The sequence below is a fragment of the Pagrus pagrus genome (genome assembly GCF_965226575.1).
Source record: "Pagrus pagrus genome assembly, chromosome: 16".
Classification (NCBI taxonomy): domain Eukaryota; kingdom Metazoa; phylum Chordata; class Actinopteri; order Spariformes; family Sparidae; genus Pagrus; species Pagrus pagrus.
In genome coordinates, this window is record NC_140200.1 from 19,826,210 (window position 1) to 19,853,612 (window position 27,403).

The window sequence follows — 27,403 nt, forward strand, 5'->3', positions numbered from 1 at the left end:
TTTGTCATTTGTTAATTTATAGTTATACATACACCCCGTCCTGAGGAAAATCTCTGTCTCATGTTTTCTATTGCTCCAGAAACAAGGTTGACATCTCGAGCCCTGGTTTCACGTTTAATATTCCAGTATCTTGTTGTTTCACTGAAACTCATCGTACTTCAGATGTCATTTTTGTTTGTTCTTGTTCAGTTTAAACTTGTATTTTGGATCTCGGAGGGTGTCTTGTAATTCTTAAAACCGAGGGGTGACTACAACAATATCTGAACATGGCCTTCTCCAAATTGTATACATTTTTATCAAGTCTACAAATTGCAGTGTTGTGATAAATGCTTGAACCTTTTAATTTCAGTTCATCTCTGTATCACATTAAAAGGACAATGACGTGATATGAAGTGTTGGGCAACTGATGAATTGGAACTGAAAAACTTTCCAAAGTGCATTCGTTCTCTAAACTTTGCGCTCCCCCTGCCAAATGGAGGCTTTCAATTGTGTTTTGTTTCATTTTATTACAATTTTTAAAAATGAGTCATTTCCCAGCAACAGTGTCACTTCATGATCGGTTGTTTCTCGCTTGAGAACATTTCAGCTGGCTAATGCCCATTCTGCTCTGCGATCTTTAGCATGTGTTGCATTAGAGAAAATGTCACCGAATTTTAAATGAATCGGAGATTTTAACACGAGTGGTGATTTCTCTGAGGGGCCGCTCGGAAAGTAGCAGAAATCCATTATAGAGTTTTTTGAAAACTCTCATAACTCACAGAACGAAAACAACCTCCGGAGGAACCGCGCAGCTCCGTTTTTGATTTGAACGCCCCGCTGCTTAATGGTTTTTGTAATGAGAGGAGAGGAGGGCAACGACGGGAAAGGACCGGGGACAATTACTGTTTTATTGATCAAAAGCTAATGAAAAAGAAAAGCCTATGAATCATCATCTCTTTGCTCCCTGTAATATATGCATTTAATTCTCTTAACCAACAAAAGGTTCCATCGAGTACACACTCACTTTAAAGAGCGAGATCTTCACCTCGCTCTTTTTGATGTGTAATTGATATTTTGATGTTGCATATTTTACACACAACCTGCTTAGATCACATCTCAAACTGAGCATTTTAACGCAGTTCACCCCTGAGGAAGAAGTTTTGAATGCTGTCTTCCTTTTTCATTACTTAATTATTGTGTTTACCTAAGAGTCTGAACGCTGCTCAGTGGATCCCTCATGCAGAATATTAATGTTTTTGTCTCTTAACAGGCTGGAAGGAACAGAGGAGAAGTTCAGGAACAGGGAGAGTCGTCCTGAGGATCTGCAGATCATCGCTGAGCTGAAGGACATGGTGTCAGAGAGGGAATCTCTAGTCAAGAAACTTGTGGTAGGTAACTGCTGGTGAGGTAATATGTGTCTTATACACAGGAGGAAGTATTTTCAGACATGTGTGACATTTGTTTCCCACAAAACCAAATAGTTTTTTCAGGAAAGCATTTTGTAAGTAGAGTTTTTAAAGATATAATTCCCCTGGTCAGTTGAAACTTTACAGAAAATGCTTCATTGAGGGAATTACAATAGTTTGCAAGGAGACCGGGGTGTGGTTTCTCTTTTTGAGGTTTGCAAAAGACACATACAGCTTGGTTTTAGAATCTCCTGATTTAGAGGTTCAGTTTGTCTTTTGAACCACCGCCCATGGAAAAAGTTTTTGGTGAATAGTTCAATAGCTCATTTGCTTCCATGCCGAGAGTAAGATGAGAAGATCGATACCACTGTTGTGTCGACACAAAAAATATGGAGGTAGAGCCTGGAGGTAATTAGCGTAGCTTAGCATAAAGACTGGAAGCAGCGGGAAACTATGCCTCCTAATCCCTGTAGTGCAGCCACTTCCTACGACTTCGGTACAGATTAAACATGTTACATACGGGATGTTAATTTGTAGCTGTGTTGGCACGTGCATTTTATAAAGGTCCCAGAAAGTGAAGAAAGATTTTCTTAACCAGTGATTATTGTTTTATTGAAATGTTGTTCGTCCCTCGATTTCGTTTGGAAAAGCCTCCTGTTCAGAGTGTAATTGCAGTTTCTTCAGCGATATTTGGTCAGACCGGCTCCGTTTAATCACAATTTTATCAGTTCTGTCAATCATTTGGGGAAAAAAATCAGTGGTTCACCTGCTCTCTGAAGTGTGTTCTTTCTTTTTCTGGAGGCGTTTCTTCATCAGAAGTCATACGACGTTGATATGCTGGGTTTCAGTGTGTTTCACCATGCATCTCCCATAGACTCCAATACAGCTGGCAACACAGTCTGGCCCCAAAGCAAGATTCAGTGACGTAATGACCCTTCGTTCTTTTTAAGGTTCTTTGCATTAACACGGCCGACCTTAATTTCTGTCTCTCAGACAGTTTGTGATCCAGTGTACTTCACCTCATTAACACTGTGATTTTCATAGGGTGTGTCTGGAACACCGTTGACAATAACACAAGGCTACTGCGGTTCCACTGCTCTGATCACATGAAGGTGACTTCATAAATCAGCTTACAATTTGTCACGCTGTAGTGCTGCTGCCATTGAGGGTCCCGAGTCACGGGCTTGTGTCTGAGATCCACAGTCTGCAGTCATTTAGAGGTGAAGAGTTGAGTGTTTAAAAGCTAACTTTCAAGTCCCAAATCCAGGCAGGAAGAAGAATTTCGGGGAAGCAGAATCAAACTGCAGCGTCAAATATGTGTGTGCCTCTAAAGAAACACTGCAGACAGAACTCTTAAATGTGTGATGTTCAGTCATTTCACAGTCCCTTGAGTCTCCCGCAGCCTTTCTGGCTGTCAGCTAACATGGTTTTCTCCTCCAGGACGACAAGAAGTTCTACCAGCTTGAACTCGTCAACAGGGAGACCAACTTCAACAAAGTGTTCAACGCCAGTCCTAACGTAGGAGTTATCAACCCGCTCATCAAGGTAGGCCCTGATATCCTGTAACACACCACACACAGGGGCACTCTGATCAGCCTGCCGCTTTGTTTTACTACGTAGCAAAGATGATATCCACTCCATCTCATTTCATATCCGTCAGAGCTGATCGATCAGAAGAACAATCAGTGCTGAAGTTTTAAAAAGGTACGATTGCATTGTAACAACCATAAATCATGGCCACAGTAATTTTCAAACATTACTCTTATTGCTGTTAAGGAATGAGACCATTTTGAGCCGACTGTCAGCCTCCACCAGAGCGTTTCAGGTTGAACCGAGCAGGAAATCTGCTGCCACGACAAAAAAAAAAGGGAAAGTTGTTTTATAGCAAAAGACAGGATTATGATGTTCCAGCGAAAAAGAGCTAAAACTTTCACTGCAATGGTGGGCCGATGGAAAAATCAATTTTTACAAGTTTATTCTTTTTAGTACAAACAAAGTTGCCAAGGGCAGTGAAAGAGGACAGGAAACAGCACAATTAATGGGAAATATGGTGTGTTTTGGTTCTTTTTCTCTGATATGAAATGGAGGCTGACAGTTGTACAAGGTCTCATTTCTTTACAACAATTAAACCAAAGTGTCACAGTTCAAAAAGTTATCGAACAGTCAAGCATCTCCACAATACAACATTAACTATTAATGTCTATGAAGTGAAATAACCTTCAACTTTTATGAAAAGGATCCACAGTATACAGATACACAATACTGTTGCAATCTCAAATCTGCTGAACATTAACAATAGGATCTATTAATTTACTTTTAATGAAAGAGTTACTGTGTCCCAATTCATCTCAAACCTTAAGGGATACAAGTGCTTTTTTAGTTAAAATTGCATTAATTTGAAGTGTAAAAAGCTTTAAAAGGCCCTGAAAACATATTTAAATAGGCGACTGATTACTTAAACATGATAAATTTGTATGTATTAACATTTAAGTTTATACAAAGTTAAACTTAACAAATGTCCTAAACTTGACTCAACTCAAAAACTAATGATTGACATTGTGCTGTCAAAATGACCAAACAACCTCGCAACTGGAGGTATGTCTGTTGGTGACAACACAAGGAGCTTACATACGTGACATCAAGTATGTTGCAAAGTTAAAGGTCCAGTTTGTAAGATCTTTGATTTTTGAGTCTCATTCCCAACTCTTCAAATGTTATGCTCTGGTATGGCGACCGACCCGACCTTTGATCCCAAGACTTCAGTATTTTACAAGTTGGGAAAGAGACTCAGATATCAACTTTCTTACAAAGTGGACCTTTAATGTTGTAGAATGGTTGTGGAAAGGTTAAGGCGCCAAAACTACTTGGTTAAGTCTCGAGAAAGATCATGGTTCTGGTTAAAATAAGTACATTTCTTACATATTTACATAAGTTAAGTCATCAGAAGTATGAAAATACCAGGAAGGAAAGAAAATAAGATGTAGACCTTTGTCGATGAGGTTGAGGAAGTCATTTTGGTTCGGTTTAAAATAGCTACGTCACTCGTGTAACTTCAGTTAAGAACTGACCTACATTGGGTACTCATGAGTTAAAATAACTCAGCTTTGTCTTTCACACTGGATACAAACAGTGTTATCCTGGGTGAAAGTCCTTGTTTGACGCAACCATCTTTCTCCATCCTCCTCAATTTGCAAACTTTGTTACTTTATACTTCTTCTGCCTGACTTCCTCCTCTGCTGCTGTAATGATTACTGCCACTAGAGGTCGCCAGCTAATATAAACGTAAAGATGGGCCTGTATTTCCCTCGGGATCAATAAAGTATTTCTGATAAAGTATTTCTGATTCTGAATTTGTATCTGATATGGGCCATGACTTCTTTCTCTTTCCCACCATTTTTAAATATAAAAACGAAGCTAGCATGTGTAAACCACTGCGATCTTTGGCATACTAATTAGGTTTGGCCCTGGAACACTGCCACAACCATAGCTCCACAACTGTCACCACATTTTGAGTCAAATGTTGCTTAATCCTGATTGGTGCATGGAAGGATGTGACATCACATTTAATTTAATGACAAAAGCTGTTCTGGCGTTGGCAGAAAATTGTGTGGTCCTGTCGGATCCCTTTGCTCATAATAAGAAGCAATTTGAGAAAATATGTTTTCAGGGTCTTTAAAGTTTCTGGTGCTCCTGAAAAACATATTTCACCTCTCACAGTGTGTCTGAGTTGAATGGTCCCCTCTGCATGATCAGTATATAACTGTTGACATCATGTCTCAGGTTCTATAACTTCCAGTATTTATGTTCCCTGCTGTTACATGTATTTATTCCACATATCTGTATATGTGTCGTGTGTTCACCGTGTGCTGGTTTTTATTTATGTGTTTGTGCGTCTAAATCTGCGAGTGATTCTTCCTCCCGATTCGATTGTTCTTCCTGACTTTTTCTCCAGCTTTCCTTTGCTTTCCAAGCCATTTGTTAGTGTGAGATGTTTTCTGCTCTGACACATCTCTCTTCATCTGAACTTCCATTCTGCTCAGAGCGACTGATGCTTTCAGACTGAGACTGATTGATGCCAGTCTTCAGATTGATCCATTCACTCTGCTTCGATCAACATTCAAATGATCAAGTTAGCACGCTGCTCTCTTCCTGTCTCTCACTGGATGGACCTCTAGGGCTCTGCCTGTCCTCCATTTTCCCTCTTTTTCCTCCATTTCCTCTTATCTTTTATTATGATTTTGTTTCAAACTTCCCTTTTTTGCTCCTTTTTTGACCCCCATGCCCCTCCTTTTCTTTTTTGTCTGTAGCAAAAGAGAAAGAATGAGAAAACAGCAGCCAGCAGATTCAGCAGCTCTTCTAATGTCAGGGCTATGGAGGCATCGGGTATGGGCGTGGGTGTGGCAGGTTCGGGAAGTGGGCAGCCCCCACAACCCCCACCACCGCCCCCAGCCCAGCCCAGCCGCCTAGAGCCCCTCCCCAACTCCCCCCTCCACCACCTTGAACTCAACTCCAACAAACCTCTTCCCCCGCCGACCCCTCCCACCGAACCCAAGAAATTCATGAGGTGAGACCTTTTCAGCCCCGACGGGCAGCAGCTGGTCAATCCACGCATCAATCATCAAATCACAGACTTGGGTTTAATTGGAAAATCCTGCTGGTTAATGAGGGTTAAAGCACTTTTACTGATTTGACTCGTAGCCTTAGTCAAACCTTGAATGTAGAAACTGTATTTTAGGCTGAGTGTTCTCTCACAGAAGCCTGAAAATAACAACAAAACCTACCAGAACTCTCTGTTGTTTCTGGTTTTGAAAAGAAACTCCTCAGTGGGACGGTAACTTGTGTTTTACATTTTCATCCCTTTCTGCCCAGAGTGGCCCTTTCATAAAGCACAAGTAGCATGAAATCATTGTCATCACGAGCTGCAGAGGGTAAAATAACAGCTTTCAGACACTCTAATGTGTTGTATTCGAGCGCTAGTCCCCACTTATCTTAGTTAATATTGCTGCTACGTCTGTCAAGCTCCCTGTCCTCGCACAAGACATATGTACTTTACAATGATAACGGTGGCGGATTTACCATTTAGTTTTGATTGATTTGAGCAAGTGTTAGACAAAAACAGCTTCCATTCTGTTCAAGCTTAAACACCTGTCGCTAGCTTAGTTTATCAGCTGTAGCTACCTAGCTTTATAAGCTAACTTTAGTTGGTCGTCTCTGGCTGTGTTTTTAGTGTTTCCAGCTGACAAGTTTTAAAACAAAACCTGTTAAGGGGTCTTAAATATGCACTTGATTAATACTGTGCTAAAAGACTGGGGCTAAAGCTGCATATCTGAGGCAAAATTTAGCTCACCAGATTGATTCTTTGTTACAGTGCAGAAATAGTTAGTGAGAGATGACTGTGTTTTCATTCCAAAGTAGCCCCATTTACTTGCTAAGTTTACACACTCGGAAAACCAATACAGAGGTTATTTTTATGCTTTATTGTTCGCATTTCCAAGCAGTTTCACCAGTGCCTTTGATTACCATAAAAAATCTTAGGAAGCGATTTAGCTGTGGCTGCTGGAATGTAACCTTCCTAATACAGACTAAGACAGAGCTGCTAACAATAGCTTAAACTCTGAATAGTAACGTTAGCATCCAGACCGCCATCCACATTGTGGGAAAATACCATACAGTGGATGTACTATTCGTGAATAATGCTAAAGTAACTTGTAACCTCATAAAATAATGTAGTATGAAATGGCCTTGGAAGTAATGCTACGGTAGTAAGCGCGTTAGCTGGATATGCTAACATTTGCATATATGTGGTATTACTCCACTTAATTATCTCATTTACACTTGCTAAGCTTGACACCTCGTTTCCACATAGCACTTTGTACGTATGCGAGTCAACCGCAGATCTATCCGTTCCAGTGGTAACCTCAGTAATCTCGGTTCGATTTGTGAAACTCCTTCTCTTTTTTTCGGTCAGGAATTTGCCCCGAGGACATTGAAACCTTTGCGGTAGATTCTGGACAAACTGTATGCACTGTGCCACAGGGCATTGATTGATGAATGCTAATACATCTCTATTCATACACTTTTTGTGAAGAGTGAGACGTTCGTCAATAAATGTAGCTAATACTGGTTACATGCTAGCTGTGTAACATGAGTAAGTTAGAGTGCATGCACAGTGGTTCTGACATCTTTAACAAAATGTTTAACAAAACAGGCTACACACCTGGCAGGCTAACCTCACTTATTTGTCACCCACTTTTGTCTCGATTGTGCTCAAAGCGCATATAAAAACTGCGAAAATGAGTTTCTCTCTCATGCTTGTGGTGGCATTTAAAAAGAAATTTGTGAAGAAATCCATGTACGCAAACGAAACAAAACTGTGTGGAAACAGGGCGATAATTCGGGATAAAACAGACTGGTAGTCTCCTATCAGGCTCTGAGGTTTATATCACAAAATGGCTGATCCTCGTTAGATAAAGTACATGGCTGCATTTCCCTGCAGCACATTTCAACTGAGAGACATCAGCAGCATCTCAGGTGTTTCAATAAAAGAAACTGACATTACAACCAGAACAACAACACAAGAGTCCCATATGTGACTGAAGCTTCAAAGAATGGCCTTGGAATGCAAAAGGGGCATGTTTTTATTTATTTCCATTTTGTCCTTTCCATGTGTCCGTCCGTCTGTGAACAGTGTGCATGCTGACAGGTTTCCATTTTCTGTTCAGGAAGTTATTCAACTTGCTGTTAATATCTGTTGTGGCTCTTTGTTGTGCATTGTGTCATTTTATGGTTCGTCGTTACTCATCTAATTTCCAGCATGTTGCTCACGCTGCACTTTTTCTACTCAACTCGAAATGGGATTGACTATTTTTGTACACCAAATAAATAAACTATTATGTGAATTTATAATGAAGTAGATATTGTCTTTTGCTTTCATGGACTGTCCCCTCTGTGTGGTGGTGTCTTATTTTGAAAACCGCTTTACTTCTCAGCTCTGTGGTCCAATAATCATCCTCTTGTTTCTTGATATTGGCTGTGATTGGTGGCTGTGGTGTGAATTTATTATGATTATAAATTATGTAACATGCTTCTCACATGAATACATGCAGTTTGTGTATCGCATGCCAGGAAATGTGTTTTTTACGGCTCTGTTATTGAAGTTTCTAGCATGTGTGAGCGTGTGTGTGTGAGTGAGCATGTTTCTATGCTGCATGTTCTGCTGCCATCTATGTAAAGACCAAGATGTGGTGGCTGCTTTGCTAAAGCTTGGAACAAACCTCTTATGATGGGACCTACATCTAACTGTTATAAAATGCACACACACACACAGAAACACGCTCACAACAGAGCCTGAGCATTGACAGTATGAGGTCAGATATCGTTGATCTGCTTTGAAATGTTTTCAGACTCCATTAAACGATTGGTCCCTCCTCTCCACGCACACTCTTTGTTCTTGACAAACATTTGTAACTCGACTGATCCCTCTGCCCCGACATTAACCTGCTCCCAACACACTGATGAGCAATTTGTTCAGCTGACCCCTTTAAATTATTTGGTCCTCAAAGTAGTTTTATCTTGAAGCAAAAACAAACCTCATCAAAGTGGACTTTCAACATTAATCAGAACAGGAATATTACAATTGATTCTGAATGCTAAACAATGAGCCAAACAGCAGTGAGCAGAGTTAATTAACAGTTTTCTCTAAAGTAAAAAAATGTTCCCACCCAGAAAGGATGCTGTACACCAACTACAGACTGATGCTTTAGCAAAACTCCTGCAGTAGATTTAAAGAATGTATTCTAATATTACCTACTGTATTTTTTGTTCTATTAATAATGAAAGACATGTGAATGTAAATTATAAATACACTAACTTAAGGTTTTTGCCTGGGAAATACACAAATATCCTGACACTGATTATAAAGCTAACTTTAGCTGGTACTTATTGCTCTCTTAGGAATAATGAGAACATGGTTAAAGCTTAACATTTATAAATTAGATAGGATGATGTAAAGTGTAAAGTAAAGGTCATGCTACAGGCTGGTAGATACTAAATTTAATCAAAAAGAAAAAATATCTATATATAAAAATTATCAACTGAAAATGCAGCTAAAAAGTTTTCCACATCTGCATAAATCAGGGAATTAGACCACAAAAAAAAATTGGAAAGTGAAGCGTTAAAGGAGACTGTGGATCATCCTCTTGGTCATCTGGTCAACTATTAACGGCACCTTCAGAAGGTTTGGTTTGTGCTCCATGTAAACATTAGTTTACTGTACGGTCAGAAAATGAGAACTTGTTGCAGCGTTAAAGTCCAATTGAAATAACAATTAGTCATTCCCTTTTTGTCATCAAGGATAATGTTAACTTCTGAAGTGTATTGATATTAATGTTATATCATTAAAAGGAAGAAAAACTAAGAAAAAAAGATATTTTGGAAAATATCAGACATGTTGGAGCAACAGGTCTGTTTGACTTACAGCAGCTGGCAGGCTGAGCACCAGCAGGGGAACAGGAGACAAAGTAAACAGTAACGCTGCAGCCTACATGTAATGAAGGCTTGTTGTTAGTGGTACTGAAGAGTATAGACACCAGCATCTAACTGGACTGAAGGGCAATATGCTGGTACATTCACATGCTGTTAAATGTGCTACAGCATATTAGCCATCTAGCCTGCAAACTGACATGAGCAGTGACATTTTCTGTGTTTAATGTTTGTTCAACAAGTTAAGAAAAGCTAATGTCGGTTGTTGTTCAGAGCTAATTGTGACCATTTGTTCTGCCTATAATACAACAACTGCATTATTGCTTTATGCAGGATTTGATTGGTTGTATAAAAATAAGGTCTCCATCCATTACTTTTGGGAGTTGGAAGTGACCATATTTGGATAAGAGATTAGAGTTTGGAGGATATCCTGATAGACCTGTTGATCACAAGGGAGCGACGCAACAAAACAAACCCGGCTTTATCGTCTATTTTGCTCTACTTAACTCAATTGAAACCATAAACTAATGAGGAGACTGTTAACTGAGATAGTAAATCAAATGAGAAGTAGGGTCAGGTTCTCATAAGCTTACATACAATAGGACTTCACTTTGGAACCAGTAGTCGCCCCCTGCTGGCTGTGAAAAGAATGTGGTTTAAGGCCCTTCAGCGTTGGTTTCACTTTTCAAACCAGGATGATCCGTCCATATTTTATACAGTCCATGGTGTCGACAGAAGTGTCCCATACAATTAATGCTAGATTGTTATTGTAGATAATATCATATACAACAGTTTTATTTTTGCATAGAATATAATACAAAAATAAAATATTTATGTGTCTAGTAGAACAAAAACATGTTGTTCCTTTCCTGATCCTGATGGGACTGTTGAGCCCGGCAGACATTTGTTGCCTGATGATAGCGGAGTAAGCTTTTGAGTGTTTGGGCTTTGCTTTTCAATCAGAAACAGACTTCTAGCTGGCCCCCGAGATCTCATCACAATCTGTAAAGAGTTAGCCACATCATTACCTTCCCTCCTCTGATTCTGTCCTTCCTTCTTCATCTTTCTTATCGTCTTGCGTCTCTCCTCTGACCTTGATTTTTCATCACATCCTCTGCCAATCTCTTTTCATGTCCTCTCCGTCACATTTCAATCCCATACCGCTCAGTTCATCCAGCATTTCTGCTCACATTTTCTTTTCCTCTCGCTTCTCATTGCCAGTCAACAAAATCTTCCTTTTTTGTACGTCAGCTATCTAAAATGATATCCAACAATCATACTTAATGAGGTAAATATAGCTTTTTACGACAACTTACTGCCCATACATAGACCATATAAATTCTCCTTTTACCTGCTAATAATCTTTTCTGTACCTTAAATGCTTCCTATAGAGAAATCCATAGGATATAATCAGTTTTTTTATAAATATAAACACTTTTCCTTTTGCTGTTGTCACAGCCCAACTTCTCCTCATGGATCAATAAAGTTTCGACTTATCCTTCGAACACTTCCTGTAATTGGCGACAATGAAAGACAGAAAAAAACCCCACAAATGATCATGGAGGGAGATTTCACTGGTGTTATTTTATGATGAATAAAATGCTACAGTTATACAGCAGTACTGTACTAGAGTGTTTGTTTAATATGGGAATGTTGAATGCGAATAACTGTAAATATCCCAATTAATATTTCATAAACTTAAAACAGAATTCTTGTGAACGTGTGCAGTATAAACTTGATTTATCAGGCTGCACAAAATAAAAGCCCTTTGGGAAGAAGTCGACTTCTTCTAGCATTGAAAACAGCGAAAAATACGACCCTCGAAGTTTAAACATTACCCCGGGGTCAAGAGACTGTTTATCTAAGAAGTAGCCAATTAAGAGAGCAGACAAGGCTCCAATAGATGTTTGTTTTGATCAGCCTAATTAGTTCAAACTTTGGGGAACTACATGTTTCCCCCTGAGGACATGAGGCAGCAAGAAGGTACAGCCTCATGTGGTCAAACAGACAACGCCAATGATCGGCATCCACCTGTAAAAACAAATAACTCTCAGCAGTTTATGAGGGTTGATAGAGGTTTGAAAAGTCAGATACTGATCACGCAGAGTTTCTTCATCATGCTAAAACATTGACATCCTAACATGTTTCCAGGCGAAACACATGTAAAGTGTAAATGCAAAGCTGTGTCCAGATTCTATACTTGAAAGTTGTCAAAACAAATATCTTAACTCTTCAAACTGTTCTCATTTTTCAAGCTTTCAACCACATCTCAAGGTCGTCCTCAGCTTAACTCCATATGCTGAAAAAGACAGCTCTAGTTAGTAGATCAAGAGAAAATTATTTTAAATTCTTTATGCCAGCATGCATATTAAAATTGTAAGTTTCGAGCTACTCATAGCTTAAAAAATAAAAAGTTAACTGTATTAAAGATAATATCTGGTGATCAAATCCCACGAAAAGACCAAAATCAACCTTGTGTTAGTCCATTAATACTTCCTGACCCTCCTACTCTATCTCTGGCTCTCGGCCCGTTGGTATCTGATGAAGACAAATATAGTTCCTTTTAATTAAAAAGAAAAAAAAGACTAATATCCTCAACCAGCTTTTCGCTTTAGTTCTTACCAAACTTACTCAAACAGGAGGAAATAGTGTTTTCGTTGGGCACTACTTTCAGCAGCGGATTAATTAACTCAAACACAATAGTAACAACAATTCCCATGTATAAAACAACAGCATACATTTCCATTTGCATAACTTAATGAGATACAAAAAATATAAAGAAGATCTGGCTGATTCATCTTCAACACTACAGTGAAAGAATAGATTCAGAATGCAAACGATCCCATATGATGTAATAAATATATATTAGAGTACATGAATTTCCTGTACTTTCCGTGTTGCATCATTTTTTACTCCCAAAAAACTGCACAATTTACTGTTTCCCTGTAAACTAACTGCAAAAACAGCTTGTTAGGACAATTAGTGTTTGTATACAGTTGGTATGTACAGCTGATCACTGGATCTTAACAAGGGCTTTGCTGCCCCCGTGTGGACAGAATTGTGAATTACACCCCCATACAGATCTTACAAAAAGGTTTAGATTATTAATATTATTACATAAAATGCAGCTCAAAGTGCTTTGCAGACACACTAGAAACAAAACAATGGAAAAAGATCAATACATTCATAAAAAAGGAATCAAATATCCACTAAAAAGGCAGATTCATAAAAGAGACAGTTACTAAGCGCCTTTCTGAATAAGTAGGTCTTAAAATTTAAAGAAAAATCCATTGGTTTTCATATAATCTGATGGTTGTATTGCTGTTCTGTGTCAGGCTCGATAAATCAAATCCAAACATAAATTGATTTTGTGCAATGTAGCAAAGTAGAGCAAAAGACCAACTTTACGGACATTGCTCCCACCATTCAGTCATGTGTAGCACAGCACTGAGTGAACCTCTGGCTTCTTCCCTGACTTGTCTTTTCTCTGTCTTTTGTTTTCATTTTTCCTCGTGGTGATTTTTGCATCTGCAGCCCTCCTGAAACAAAGACTGACTCCACCATCGACTCCCCGGACGCCCAGCGCCAGGAGTGGTTCGCTCAATACTTTTCCTTTTGATTGACAACAAACCTGCAAACACAAGGATTCAGCATGTCAACCAAACTTGAGAAAAAAAAACTGAGATAAAAAAAACACAGAAAAAAAGAGAAAAAATGTTAAAACTATTTGTTATTTATTGTCATTGATCGGTTTGGGGATCAGCTCACTTTAGACTCAGTCAGCTGGAAGTCTAATTCATGGTTTGAGGATTAATTGTCATTGATCTGTCAGTGAAACGCACAGAGCTCGATGTCCTTCATCCTCGCTTTGGTGAAAATGTAAAGATGACCCACTTCCTGTCGTTGGCTGAGGAGAAAGTGATTGGATCCTGACCGTCAGACGTCATCACTCTGATCTGATTTGATTGTTTGATTCTCTCTGATTGTTTCACTGTGGATGAGTTTCTCTCTTAGTACAGTGACAATGATCATCAGTCTGTTCGATGTTTCTTTGATTTCTTTACTTCCTGACTTATTTTGCAGTTTCATGGAACTAGAAAAAAAAATTGAGTGGTGCATTATCATGCTGCTAATTGCCATCGTTGGACTCCAGTAAGAAATATATATATAAAGAAATATACGGTAGGTTATTGTGCTCTCTCTGTACGTGGGCCCACTGCATACAGCATCTTAGACTAGGAGCGCTGATCTACGACCAGTTCGCCTCCTCATTAACGGTGACATTTCCACGGACCTGATCCTAGATCAGTCACACTTCTCTGATATGCTCCATGAACATAGGCTCTGGTTTTAGGACGGCACCATCATGGCGAATTTGTTACAGCTGCATAGAAGTTTCAGCAGATTTTGGTAGAATATTAAAACCTGTTTGTATGGTTGTCTGTCTCAACACAGATATAATGATGTCTCACCAATTTTAAAAACAAAAATAGCATATTTTATATTTATATTATAATGTGTATGCTTAATAAATAATTATTGTGACATTTACTTGTGTTTGTTTGTCGTTTATTTGAATGAATAAGTGGTTCACACTGTTTACTGTTGCTGTATTTTAAGAGATGCAAGATCATGGAAGTTCATCAGTGACTAAGATATTGAGCTGCAGCACATTTTGAGGCAGAAAAGGTTAAAAATGTTTAAATTGTGGTTTGTTTGAATTATTTTATGCTATTTTTTCACAGAATGTGTATCAACAGGCTTCGTCAGGATAGTTTTTGTATTTTAAGGAAAATTTAAAAAAGCTGATTCATCACATAACAACAACAGCTACATTAATATTAATATGAGCTTCATTTGTGACACTTTAAAATAACCATCATTAATGAATGTCAAATTTAAAGTAAATTCAACTTTAATTAATATTGTAAATTCAGATAACCTTTACAATCTTACTTTACAATATTAACAATCAGCAAACTTCAATATAAACATCAGTTGCAACTTCAAAATGGCCGTCCAAATAATGATCAAAGGTGAACTACAGTAAAGAACTGCTTAATAAATGGTTAATAAAGCATGTCATTAATTGTTAATGGTGAAATAACTAATGTTTAATCAACTTTAAAATGACCATTTTGAATAACGGTCTTTTAAAGTGTAACATAATAATAATAATAATAATAATAATGATGATGATAATATTCACTTTTTTGTGTGTTTCACGTGAAAACAGACCTGGCTTTACATTATAAACAAGAACAGAATGCCATAATTAATAGAAAAATAAGATGGAACATAAAATACAAATGTTACACTGGGAAAATAAACACAGAAATGTAATATTTACAAATAATTGTGATAAAGAAGCAGGGTTAAGTCAGGATGACACAGTATCTCTTGACCGCTGCATTCAAAAATGATTGTCCACACACACCCTGGTCGCTCTCAAATCTGAACTTGTAGTCTGTTGAAACTTGACATTCATGAACTTCCACACACCCTCAACCTTTGGTGTTTTAAACGAGTTAAAACTACTCTCAAAAGAACACAACACCACATTACAGACAGAACAGATTCCCAAATGATTACAGTGAGTAAATCTCTCTCGCAGAGACACTACGTGACAGCAGCAGTGACTGTCACTGTCTTCATCACTAGTTTGACATAAAAGTCTTTATAACAGGAAGTAAAGTTGACACACAAAAGCAATTTAAGGCTTTAGATTTAGTCCGTAGTGTTGAATTAAACATAGATTGAACTGTTTGATCAGGACAGCACCGTAGAAAACTATACAATATGCAAGGTGAGATGGTGAAGGAACAAACATTTTTCTGTATAAAGTATATGAAAGTATATAAAGACTTCCCATCACACAGACACAAGTGTGCTGTCAGAAGGAGAAAAACACAGTCAACTTTTGAGAAGAAAGACGGGGATTAACTGTGAGATGAAGCACAGAAGATGGTGATGAAGAGGACAGAAGAAGAGGACGGAGACAACAATGCAGCTGTTTAAATTACAAAGAAACTTTAAAGTGTAGTTTTCTGCCCTGGGCTTGTTGAACTGTATGGACACACATCTAAGAAATATTCCAATACAATAAAACACTGTAAAAAATACTTTCCATTACAGAAAAGCCTGTTATTAGATCAGACCTGCCATAACTCTGTGTCTAATGTTTTAACTTGCACTGAGAGGATTTTTACTATTAACTATTAACTTCTTAACAAAAAGAAAAGTAAAAGTAAAGTTTACTTGATGTCTCTAACTTTCACTTTCACTCTCTTGTGACGCAGAACTAGTTGCTGCCTCAACACAAAGAGGTATGTTTGTGTTTTTCATGTCAGATTTCTTCTCTTTTCTCCTGCAGTGACTCATGTTATCTGAATGTTTCTGTCTCGCATTAGTCTGACACAGTTAACCATCGGTGTGGTTAAAGTGAGAGGTGTTCAGGATCAACTGCTTGTGGTTTTTTTAGCAGAAGACGTTTGAACAGAAAGAAGAAACCATTGTTGTTCGAGTTTTTTGTTTGTTTGTTTTTTCAGAAAATACTTGAGAAGAGGTCACAAACACAGTTGATTACCGTTAAAGTCAAAATACAGGTGACCTACTTCTGGAAAAAGTGTTTTTATACAACATCTAAGTAAAAAACAGACTTAACCTTGTTTTCTTTAAGGATTTTCTCAAACACTTCAAAGTAAAAGTACTTCATCTTACTTCTACATGTAATCTGTAGTCCAACTTTAATAAATAAAACGGTTGTCAACATGTAAACCGTCTGATTTGTATGTATTTGTGTGAACTCTACCTTTGTCATGTGACAGAGAGGATAATGTAAATACCTGACATGTGACCGCATGTTGTTGTGTCTGTGTGAAGGTGTGAGCTCTGCAATGAATCCTTGTGAGGAGACAGAGGAGGACGTCCGTCTCTCTACAGCCACTCTGTGTGAGGAACATGACGGACAGACCGGAGCTCAGAGGTGAGATGAGGATCTCTAACTGTCCGTGACTCTCAGATCAAATCACTCCACCGTCATTATTCACAGTCAAAGCTCTGTGTGTGTTCTCATCAGGGTTCACCAGCAGAGGGCAGACTCTCCTGCACCCAGCCGTGTGTCCATGAAGAGTGACTGCTCCATGATTGAGCCTGTAACCTTCAAGGATGAAGAGAAGTAAGAATTTAAAGCAGAAGAGTTTGTTACTCTGCAGCGTCATCTAGTAATGAGTCTGTGTGTGTGTGTCATCATGGTAAAATGTGGTCCTGGAGACACCTTTTTTTGCAGGAACTACCATAGAAGTGATTTTGATTCTGTCCGTGAACATATATTCTCACCACGATAATGTAGTTGAGACCAAAATGAAGTTTTTAGAGGTGTGTCGTCGAAGCAAGAGGGAAGTGTGAAAGGAGATTTGTACAGGGTCAAAGGAGTCTTGAATAAGGAATGCTGTCACTCCATTTTGCACTACTAAGCACTAAGAGAAGTAGTCAGCTGGTATTCTGTCTGTAATGGACCGGCCGCCAGATCTCAAACCTATTGAGCTGTCGTGGGAGCAGCTTGGCTGTATGGCTCGTAATCAAGCCAGTCCAACCTGTGGGAGGTGCTGTCTTGTAACAGGGTGAATGGTGTCTCTGTCTCAACCACTTGTTACAGACCTGGGATTTGTGTTTAGTGGTGTTGCGCAAACTGTTGGGAGCACCGAATCACACAAAATGCTAATTTCTACATAATGTTGCTTTAAGAGGTGCGTTGGTTTGTCTGTGTGTTTCTCTCAGGGTTCACCAGCAGAGACCAGACTCTCCTGCACCCAGCGGTGTGTCCATGAAGAGTGACTGCTCCATGATTGAGCCTGTTACCTTCAAGGATGAAGACCGCTCTGATAAAGAAAAGTAAGAATTTAAACCAGAATTGTTGGTTACTCTGAAGATCTCCATCTATCAAGTCCAGACATAAAAACATCTGTCAGCTTTCAGACTCCACTGATTACCGCCTGCAGCAGCGTCGCTCATCCTCATGAATGCTGAACTCATCGTCATGGTTTTCTGGGCTGGTTCTCTTTGAATTAAGTTTTTTGATACATTTGACCGTAAATTTCTGGTTGAAAGTTTAAGCGGTGTGTTGTTTTTTCTCTCAGGGTTCACCAGCAGAGACCAGACTCCCCTGCACCCAGTGGTGTGTCCATGAAGAGTGACTTGTCCATGATTGAGCCTGTTACCTTCAAGGATGAAGACCGCTCTGATAAAGAAAAGTAAGAATTGAAAGGTGTTATTGATCACATTCAGCTACGAATCATCTGCCCCCCTCAAGTGTTGCACTAGCTAACATTAACGTTTCTCACGCTAGTTAACTTTAATGTTGGTAACACTAGTTAGCTAATGTTAGGGCAGTACAATATGCCGAAGATATTTTTAGGTTATTTTCCACAAACTGGTACCACATGATACCAACGGTGTGATACTATTGGCTGACGAACCTCGTTAGAAGCTGGAACTGACCGTCAGAATTCATACACACACAATCATTTTGGACCTGACAAACATTTTTAAATTATTGATTCATAATCATAATAATGTTTTTGAGGAATAGTGATACTTTAATGTTGCACCTTTCTACAAGCTGTAGATTTATTTATTTATTTAAAAAAAATTATGATTTGGCGACATAAAAATGTTACCAATATGACCTTTAAACTAGAAGAGGTTGTTACTCTGCAGCTGAGCGACTTTTACAGTGAAGACCGTAACAATAGATGAGTCTGCTGAAGATAAAGCAAAAAATGTTGAAAAATGTTAATGTTAAAATATAAATAAAATGTAATATGTAAAATGTAATTTAATCTTTGATACTGGTGCATATGCTGTTACCTTGACTTGACCTTTATACTGGTTCCTGAATAATATTTTTTTCTATAACAATTTTATTAAGTTCGTTTTAACAACAAACAACATGACACATACGTGGTGAGCCCCATCTCGGAGTTTAACCTAGTGTTTTTCCTGCATTGCCTCGAGACAGCCACTCACCAGCACTAATAGATCTTGGTACAACAAGCATGCTGCATGCTTATTGGCTCGCTGACGCTGATGAGATTAACTCGTTAGGTGTTGAAATTTGATGAATGACAAGACATTTTTTGATACTTGATAGTATTGAGGCAGTTCAGTCGGTGCCATTAAACTAGTGAAGTTCGATATCCAGCCCTACGGACATGTTTTAAACAACTCAGCTCCCAGGGTCATGAAGGTATGCAAACCCCTCTACCACAGTAAGCTAGTGATTCTCTCAAGACTTTTACAAAATCAGTAAACTCCTTTTCAATCTCTCAGCACCCAATTTAGCACAGAGAGACAGACCAGTTTTCCAGGAAAATCGGAAAATCAAAGAATTATGTGACAAATGAGATGCTGAGATAGCTTCTTATATCAGCCTAAAGATATCATCATTAATACCAGAAAACTTTATCACCTAATCAATCAGATGTCCCCAGAAGTAGGCAGCCTCTGCACAAATGTGTCCCTGTTGACATTTGTAATCATACTACTTCATGTTTTCTCTGCAGAGTGCAGCAGTGTCCCGGTGGTCAGCAGCATCCAACAGACCTGGACTCCATATTCAAGGTGAGTAAATGTCTGAAAACAAGTTTACTTCAGCTGCAAATGAAATGAAAAACTGTCTTTTACATTTTATTCCTTTCCAGCATCTTGAGGAGAACATCACCACCTTTGTGAAGAACGAGCTAAAGAAGTTCCAGAAGGTTCTGAGTCCAGATTACCCAGAGTGCTTAGAGAGGCAGAGTGAGGATGAGGAGGTGTTGGGCGGTGAGGAGGAAGAGCAGAGGAGGAGCAGCAGTGAGGCATTCCTGAAGATCACACTGCACTTCCTGAGGAGGATGAAGCAGGAGGAGCTGGCTGACAGTCTGCAGAGCAGTAAGAGGATTCTCCACATTAGACTGTTTTCTTATTCACACAAACATCCACTCACTGATTTGTTGTGTCTTCATTCAGGAAGCATTGTTGCAGTTTGTCAGCGTCAACTCAAATCTAACCTGCAGAAGAAGTTTCGGTCCGTGTTCGAGGGGATCGCTAAAGCAGGAAACCAAACCTTTCTGAATGAGATCTACACAGAGCTCTACATCACAGAGGGAGGGACGGGAGTCGTCAATGATGAACATGAGGTCAGACAGATTGAAGTAGCATCCAGGAAACCGGCCAGACCAGAAACAACAATCAGACAAGAAGATATCTTTAAACCCTCACCTGGAAGAGATGAACCAATCAGAACAGCAATGACGAAGGGAGTGGCTGGCATCGGGAAAACAGTCTTGACACAGAAGTTCACTCTGGACTGGGCTGAAGACAAAGCCAACCAGGACATACAGTTCACATTTCCGTTCACTTTCAGAGAGCTGAATGTGCTGAAAGAGAAAAAGTACAGCTTGATAGATCTCGTTCATCACTTCTTCACTGAAACCAAAGACGCAGGAATCTGCAGGTTTGAAGAGTTCAAGGTCTTGTTCATCTTTGATGGACTGGACGAGTGTCGACTTCCTCTGGACTTCTGCAACACTGAGATCCTCACTGATGCCACAGAGTCCACCTCAGTGGGTGTGCTGCTGACAAACCTCATCAGGGGGAAACTGCTTCCCTCTGCTCGCCTCTGGATAACCACACGACCTGCAGGAGCCAATCAGATTCCTATTGAGTGTGTTGACATGCTGACAGAAGTCAGAGGGTTCACTGATGAACAAAAGGAGAAGTACTTCAGGAAGAGATTCAGAGATGAGGAGCAGGCCAACAGGATCATCTCCCACATCAAGACATCACGAAGCCTCCACATCATGTGCCACATCCCAGTCTTCTGCTGGGTCACTGCTACAGTTCTGGAGGATGTGATGAAGACCAGAGAAGAAGAAGAGCTACCCAAGACCCTGACTGAGATGTACATCCACTTCCTGGTGGTTCAGTCCAAGCTGAAGAACGTCAGGTATGATGGAGGAGCTGAGACAGATCCACACTGGAGTCCAGAGAGCAAGAAGATGATCTTGTCTCTGGGAAAACTGGCTTTTGAGCAGCTGCAAAAAGGCAACCTGATCTTCTATGAATCAGACTTGACAGAGTGTGGTATCGACATCAGAGCAGCCACAGTGTACTCAGGAGTGTTCACACAGATCTTTAAAGAGGAGAGAGGACTGTACCAGGACAAGGTGTTCTGCTTTGTCCATCTGAGCGTTCAGGAGTTTCTGGCTGCTCTTCATGTCCATCTGACTTTCTTTAACTCTGGCGTCAGTCTGCTGTCAGGAGAACCATCAGCCCTCTGGTGGTCGAAAGTATTCAGATACAGACCTTATCCAACACAACTCTACCAGAGCGCAGTGACCACGGCCTTACAGAGTCCAAATGGACACCTGGACTTGTTCCTCCGTTTCCTCCTGGGTCTCTCACTGCAAACCAATCATACTCTCCTACGAGGTCTGGTGACACACACAGGAAACAGCTCACAGACCAATCAGGAAACAGTCGAGTACATCAAGAAGGAGATCAGCGAGAACCTGTCTCCAGAGAGAAGCATCAATCTATTCCACTGTCTGAATGAACTGAATGATCATTCTCTAGTGGAGGAGATCCAAATGTACCTGAGTTCAGGAAGTCTCTCCACAGATAAACTGTCTCTGGGTCAGTGGTCGGCTCTGGGCTTCATCTTACTGTCATCGGAGAAAGATCTGGAAGTGTTTGACCTGAAGAAATACTCTGCTTCTGAGGAGGTTCTGCTGAGGCTGCTGCCAGTGGTCAAAGGCTCCAACAAAGCTCTGTAAGTGCAGATACTAACTATGTGTACGGTTGTTCTCAGCTAATAAATGTCAAATGAGAGTCCAAAGATTTAGTCAACTAATTAATAAGTTTATCAACTGAAAAATATTCATATTGTTTCTTCAGCTTTATCGAACCTTCACAGATTAATGCAGCCATGAAATGAAAGACAAAAATCTGTGACCTTGTAGTTCAGATAAGGCTCAACCCCAGAAATCTAAGGTACAATTCATGAAATCTTTGTTATAATATACTTTATAAAAAAACAAATATATTAAACTAAAAAACACCAATGATCCCAAAAAATCTTTATTTCATCAACTCAGTAAGGGCAACCATAAAAATGTGATGTGCTTGATTTTGTACTCAATAGGGATGCAGAAATGTGCATATGTCGCCATCACCAACATGATTTCGAAAATATCGTCATATCTGTTAAAATCTCACATTGTGCATCCCTTGCATACAATAGAAATCAGTATGTATCTTTATCACCAACTCTTCTCCAGGCTGAGTGGGTGTAATCTGTCAGAGAGAAGCTGTGAAGCTCTGTCCTCAGTTCTCGGCTCCCAGTCCTCCAGTCTGAGAGAGCTGGACCTGAGTAACAACGACCTGCCGGATTCAGGAGTAAAACTGCTGTCGGCTGAACTAGAGAGTCCAAACTGTACACTGGAGACCCTCAGGTTGGGATTATTAAACCTGCTCACAAAATAACAGTAAGTCAAATTAAATAAGGAGGGAAATGTCTTCACATTTATTCCTGTGCATGTTTTTCAGGCTGACTGGCTGTAATCTGTCAGAGAGAAGCTGTGAAGCTTTGGTGTCAGTTCTCAGCTCTCAGGCCTGTAGTCTGAGAGAACTGGACCTGAGTAACAATGATCTGCAGGATTCAGGAATGAAGCTACTCTCTGCCGGACTGGACAGTCCGTACTGTACACTGGAGACTCTCAGGTCAGGATTGAGCTTCTGTTTAAGCGAGAACTCTTCAAATGTTGCTTACAGGATAAAGTGTATTTTACAAAAGAGACACAATCTATAGGATTGAAAGATATTATATGTAATTCTAAGTGCTATATCGTAGGCAACTGGACTTGTTTCAGTGTCTTGAAGATGTTTCACCTCTCATTCAAGAGACTTCTTCAGTTCTAACTAACTGGAGGGCAGTTGCAGGCTTTTAAACTCTGTGTGAGTGTCCTTACAGAGTTGTTAAGGACATGCGTGAGCTCTGAGTTTCAGAGTCGTTAGGGCCACCTTGTGGGTCGTTGATCCAACTGGCCTCTTGGATGAAAGGCGAAACGTCTTCAAAAAACTGAAACAAGTCCAGTTGCCTACGATATAACACTTAGAAGTACCATGACCTGGATGTCTGAGAACCTTCATCAACACAATATAATATGTAGGAATTTTGTATTAAAATATCTGAAAATGTCTAGGTCCTTAAATTATGTTGAGTTGTGTACTTATATTATCCCAAATATTTTCTTTGTCCAATGTGGTTTTAATGACTCACACCTTTATAAGTAGCTGCTTTTATCAAACAAGCTCTAATAACCCGACTGTACGCTACCTGCCCAGCAACAAAAAGCAGATTAGAGTGTAGTTGGTAAAGAAAGTGGAACATCTCGCAGCTAAAGAGCCTGGTATATTTCGCCACAGAAGTAGGCAACATTATAATATCAGCACATAAAATCAACTTTATTAGATGGAAATGTGTCAGTTCTTTTGTTTAATAACAGTGTGGTCAAAATTAAATTAATGTAGATTTAATTCAAAATCCTTAAGGGTTCCAGTGTCATTTGACTGTGTAGTAACAATGAATTTCAAAACAGTGAAATGATGAAATTGATCAAAATAAATATCAATCTGTGTTTGTGTGTATGTCTCCAGGCTGTCAGGCTGTCTGATCACAAGGAAAGGTTGTGTTTCTCTGGCCTCAGCTCTGAGAGCCAACCCCTCCCATCTGAGAGAGCTGGACCTGAGCTACAATCACCCAGGAGACTCAGGAGCGAAGCTGCTGTTGGCCGGAGTGGAGGATCCACACTGGAGACTGGAGACTCTCAGGTAATCGTTTTTATATATACATCTTCAGTTATATTTCTCATTTTTAGTATTTTATTGTCTCAATTTTCTAATTGAGAATTGAGTATATGTATGAACTGTGTTTTATAGCTCTTGTGTCTTAATGATGGATCTGAGTGACGGCTCATTAAGATTATTAATGAGAAAGCTTGTGAAGTTTATTCTGACTTTGTTTCTTCCTCCAGGGTGGGACACTGTGGATGGAAGAGGCTGAAACCTGGTGTCAGGAAATGTGAGTATGCGTTTACAAGGCAGCATGTGATAAAGTAGTTTAAATCAAAGAGGCTGGCCACATTTGGTTTTACCATCCGTGCTGAGTGATCCGATCACAAGTGGACAGCTTCAAGCCTGTCAGTTCACACCCCCACTATATATGCAAATGTACACCTACATCACTGGAACAAATGAATATAATGTGTTTTACGCAAAGAAAGACATTTTTTCATGAATAACATTTGCCGAAATAACAAGTAGGCACAAATAGTAAAAAGTGTGTTGTAGACAGTGTTTCACAAAGTTTAGAAAGTTTCTCCAAATGCAGCAAGTCTTAAAATTTAGCAATTTTTCAAGACTGGTGAGTTTCTCATGACAAATAAGTAGCCTATATTAGCTACAGATGACTATATTTGTAAAATGTGACATGTTAACTGTCAATATGTTATATTATTTAATAAATATAGTGTAAAAAGTAAAATCAGTTAAAACATCTTAATGTATTGTACTCAATGCTGAATTTACAAGAAGGCACCGATGATTTAGAAATTGCCGCAGCAGTTTCACAAAGTTCGTTAAAGTTTCTCCTCATGCAGCCTCTCTTAAAATCACATGATTTGTTAAAGGAGTTTGGGATATTGCCATTCACTATTTAGTTGAAACAGACAGTGTGTTCACAGATACCAAATGTGAACAGGGCCAGAAGCTTGTGTGTCAGCATGAGTCATTCTGAAGTTTGGATCTAATGTATAATAGGTGTGTTAGATGTTAAACTGTTTTGTGTCTTGTTCTCTCCACTAGGGGCCTGTGAACTCACAGTGGACACAAACACAGTAAACAGACTCCTCAAACTGACCAACAACAACAGGAAGGTGACAGCAGTGAAAGTGAAGCAGCCATATCCTGATCACCCAGAGAGGTTTAACTGCTGGGAACAGCTGCTGTGTAGAGATGGTCTGACCGGTCGCTGTTACTGGGAGGTCGAGTGGAGAGGTTTGGTGTTTGTATCAGTGTCTTACAAAGGAATCTTAGCAAGAAGAAACAGAGCTGAAAGCTGGTTTGGAGGGAATAATCAGTCATGGAGTCTGGAGTGCTCTGATGATTTTGCTGTCTATCACAATAAAAGAAAAACAACCCTCCCTCCCACCTCCTCCGACTCTGACTCTGACTCTGACTCCAACAGAGTAGCAGTGTATTTGGACTGTCCTGCTGGCACTCTGTCCTTCTACAGAGTCTCCTCTCACACATTGATCCACCTCCACACCTTCAACACCACATTCACCGAACCGCTTTATCCTGGGTTCTGGTTATGGTCACCTGGTTCCTCAGTGTCTCTGTGTGAGCTGTAGGAGGGAGAGTCTCCTCATGTGTAGAGAAACACTCACAGTGCTAATAACTCATAATTAAGTTGTCTCTAACTGTCAACAAGTCTAATTTCATGTTATTTGCGAGGCAAAAAAAAAAGGATGACAATTAGCAAATTAAACTTTATATTCATAATAAAGAAATAATCTTCATCAACATGTTTTTCAGGTATTCTGATCGATTATAAACTCTCCTGGAGAGAACAGGTTGGTCTAGTCTGCAGTAAGAGCTCTAAATCTATAGGCAAATTCAAAATTCAAAGGTGATGTACACAATACATGTTCATTAACGTTATATTTTGATTTATCTCTATTTGACATACTGCAATATTGTATTGGACGAGTACATTTCTAACGTACCTTTACAAAATACTGCTGCTGCTGCTACATGCACATTATATAGTGAGATATAAGATTACAAATGTACCTGATAATTTTGGATATTATTTTGTTCATAACTCAAATTCCATAATTACCCAACTAGACAGGTTAGGAATCTTCATCTTTCTCTGTAGAAAACATCCCGTGGTCAGTTTTCTATCAAATATCATGGAATGAAAATGTTTATTACTGGATTCTTCATTGTCATTGTCTGTATACAAAAAGACTTTGAAATGCTTTGTTGTCAAAATTATTTGCTTTAAACACTAATGTTCACTTTTGATGTTCATACTGCTAATATGACAATTAATCTACGTATAAATTTAACTCTATACTAGTACTGTGAATTTCTTTTTATGCTAGTAATGAAAATGTATTGATGATTTGATTGTTGTATTTTACCATTTCTGTGTCTTTGGGTGTTTTCATATAATCCAGTACTACATCCTCACATGTACTTTTTATATTTTTTATCCCCACATGTGTTTTATAGTCATCTTTGTGAAACAAATAAACATGAACAAACATAAACATTGTCAGGGAAGGACTCAGAAAAATATGAAATACCATAATGTTTCTTTGCACTTCTTGTACTGTCTCAACACAGAACAGCTGAGTTATATTCGGACTCTCTGTTGTATTTGTTGATGCAGTTAGTTATTAATGTTTCTATTATTCTGTATACTTGTTTTGCACTATAAGGAACTTTTTTTTTCGTTTTTTGTTTTTGATTCTGGTGGTCCTGTGGACAAAAGCAGTATGAGCACCACCTCCTCCTGTAATAAATGTCTTAAGACTAATCTGTCTAGCTGTGCATTTGTTATGAAAGCGCATGAAAGAGAGACGTAAAAAGAAAAAAAATAAACAGCTATTTGCAGGATGCATTACAATGAGGCATGTATCTCTTTTGTGGTTATGTAAGATTCATAACTGTAATGTGACGATGCTGTGCCAGCAGACTGCAGAGCAGCTTCTTTCCTCAGGATGTGAGACTTCTCAATTCATCTTCAAGACAATGAGATGGTTATTTTGCTTATGTAGGTCATATACAGGCATCAGTATTAAAATGAGATGTGTTCATACACAGTTAAAAGTTCCTTGCATATAGTTTGGTTTTGGAGTTTTTGGAGGGAACGTTCCCTAAAGGTTCTGTAAAGGTTACAAAAAATAACCCCGGAAAACCTTCGGTGAAGGTTTCCTTAAGGTTCTGTAAAGGTTACACAAAAATAACCTTCAGGGAACTTTCCCCCTCAAGGGTCTTTAAAGGTTACACAAAAAATAGCCTATAGTTAACCTTTAGGGAACATTCCCAGAGGGTTCTCTGAGGGTTGCGGCACCATCCACCTGTCCACCTGACTTACATTACTAGACATTTTTGCATTAGAAATGACCTAAACAATTATTACCAAGACTGGTTCCCATTATTTTTTTGAAAATTGACAAATCAACTAATTGATAAACTAGTTAATTATTCAAGGTAAATTTGTAGATACTGTTGTCATAAAAAAAGGATATAATTTTACAATGCATCTTGTTTTAAAAGTTCTTCATATGTTTTGTTGGCCTCTGTCAGATCTATGAGAAGTACAGTAACTAAAGCTATAATATAAGGGCAGTGGAGTAACGAGTACAGTAACAGCCTCTGCAGTGAGGTGCTTAAAGGATGTTTTTCTTGGAGAACACGTTGTT

General features: G+C 39.1%; 2 protein-coding genes across 3 annotated transcripts in view; both read left to right on the plus strand.

The window, feature by feature from the left end:
• fam184ab (family with sequence similarity 184 member Ab) overlaps positions 1-14,417 on the plus strand; it is a 156,831-nt gene extending 142,414 nt beyond the window's left edge. Inside the window, exons 19-22 of one of the 2 annotated variants that reach the window (XM_084377391.1) lie at positions 1,250-1,367; positions 2,826-2,930; positions 5,693-5,949; positions 13,401-14,417. In XM_084377391.1, coding sequence (XP_084233517.1) covers positions 1,250-1,367; positions 2,826-2,930; positions 5,693-5,949; positions 13,401-13,485 — 565 coding nt within the window. In that variant the 3' untranslated portion in view covers positions 13,486-14,417. The remainder of the gene's footprint in view (positions 1-1,249; positions 1,368-2,825; positions 2,931-5,692; positions 5,950-13,400) is intronic. The other variant, XM_084377392.1, reaches the window with a different exon arrangement.
• A 1,979-nt stretch (positions 14,418-16,396) lies between these two features.
• Positions 16,397-26,514, plus strand: LOC311271501 (NACHT, LRR and PYD domains-containing protein 3-like). The gene is made up of 13 exons (XM_084377198.1): positions 16,397-16,471; positions 16,749-16,851; positions 16,945-17,043; positions 17,646-17,759; positions 18,005-18,118; positions 19,430-19,487; positions 19,568-19,796; positions 19,875-21,678; positions 22,187-22,360; positions 22,455-22,628; positions 23,565-23,738; positions 23,942-23,988; positions 24,771-26,514. Exons 2-13 carry the CDS (start codon positions 16,763-16,765, stop codon positions 25,316-25,318), a joined length of 3,624 nt encoding a protein of 1,207 aa, XP_084233324.1. The 5' UTR covers positions 16,397-16,471; positions 16,749-16,762; the 3' UTR covers positions 25,319-26,514.
• The last annotated feature ends 889 nt before the right edge of the window (positions 26,515-27,403 follow it).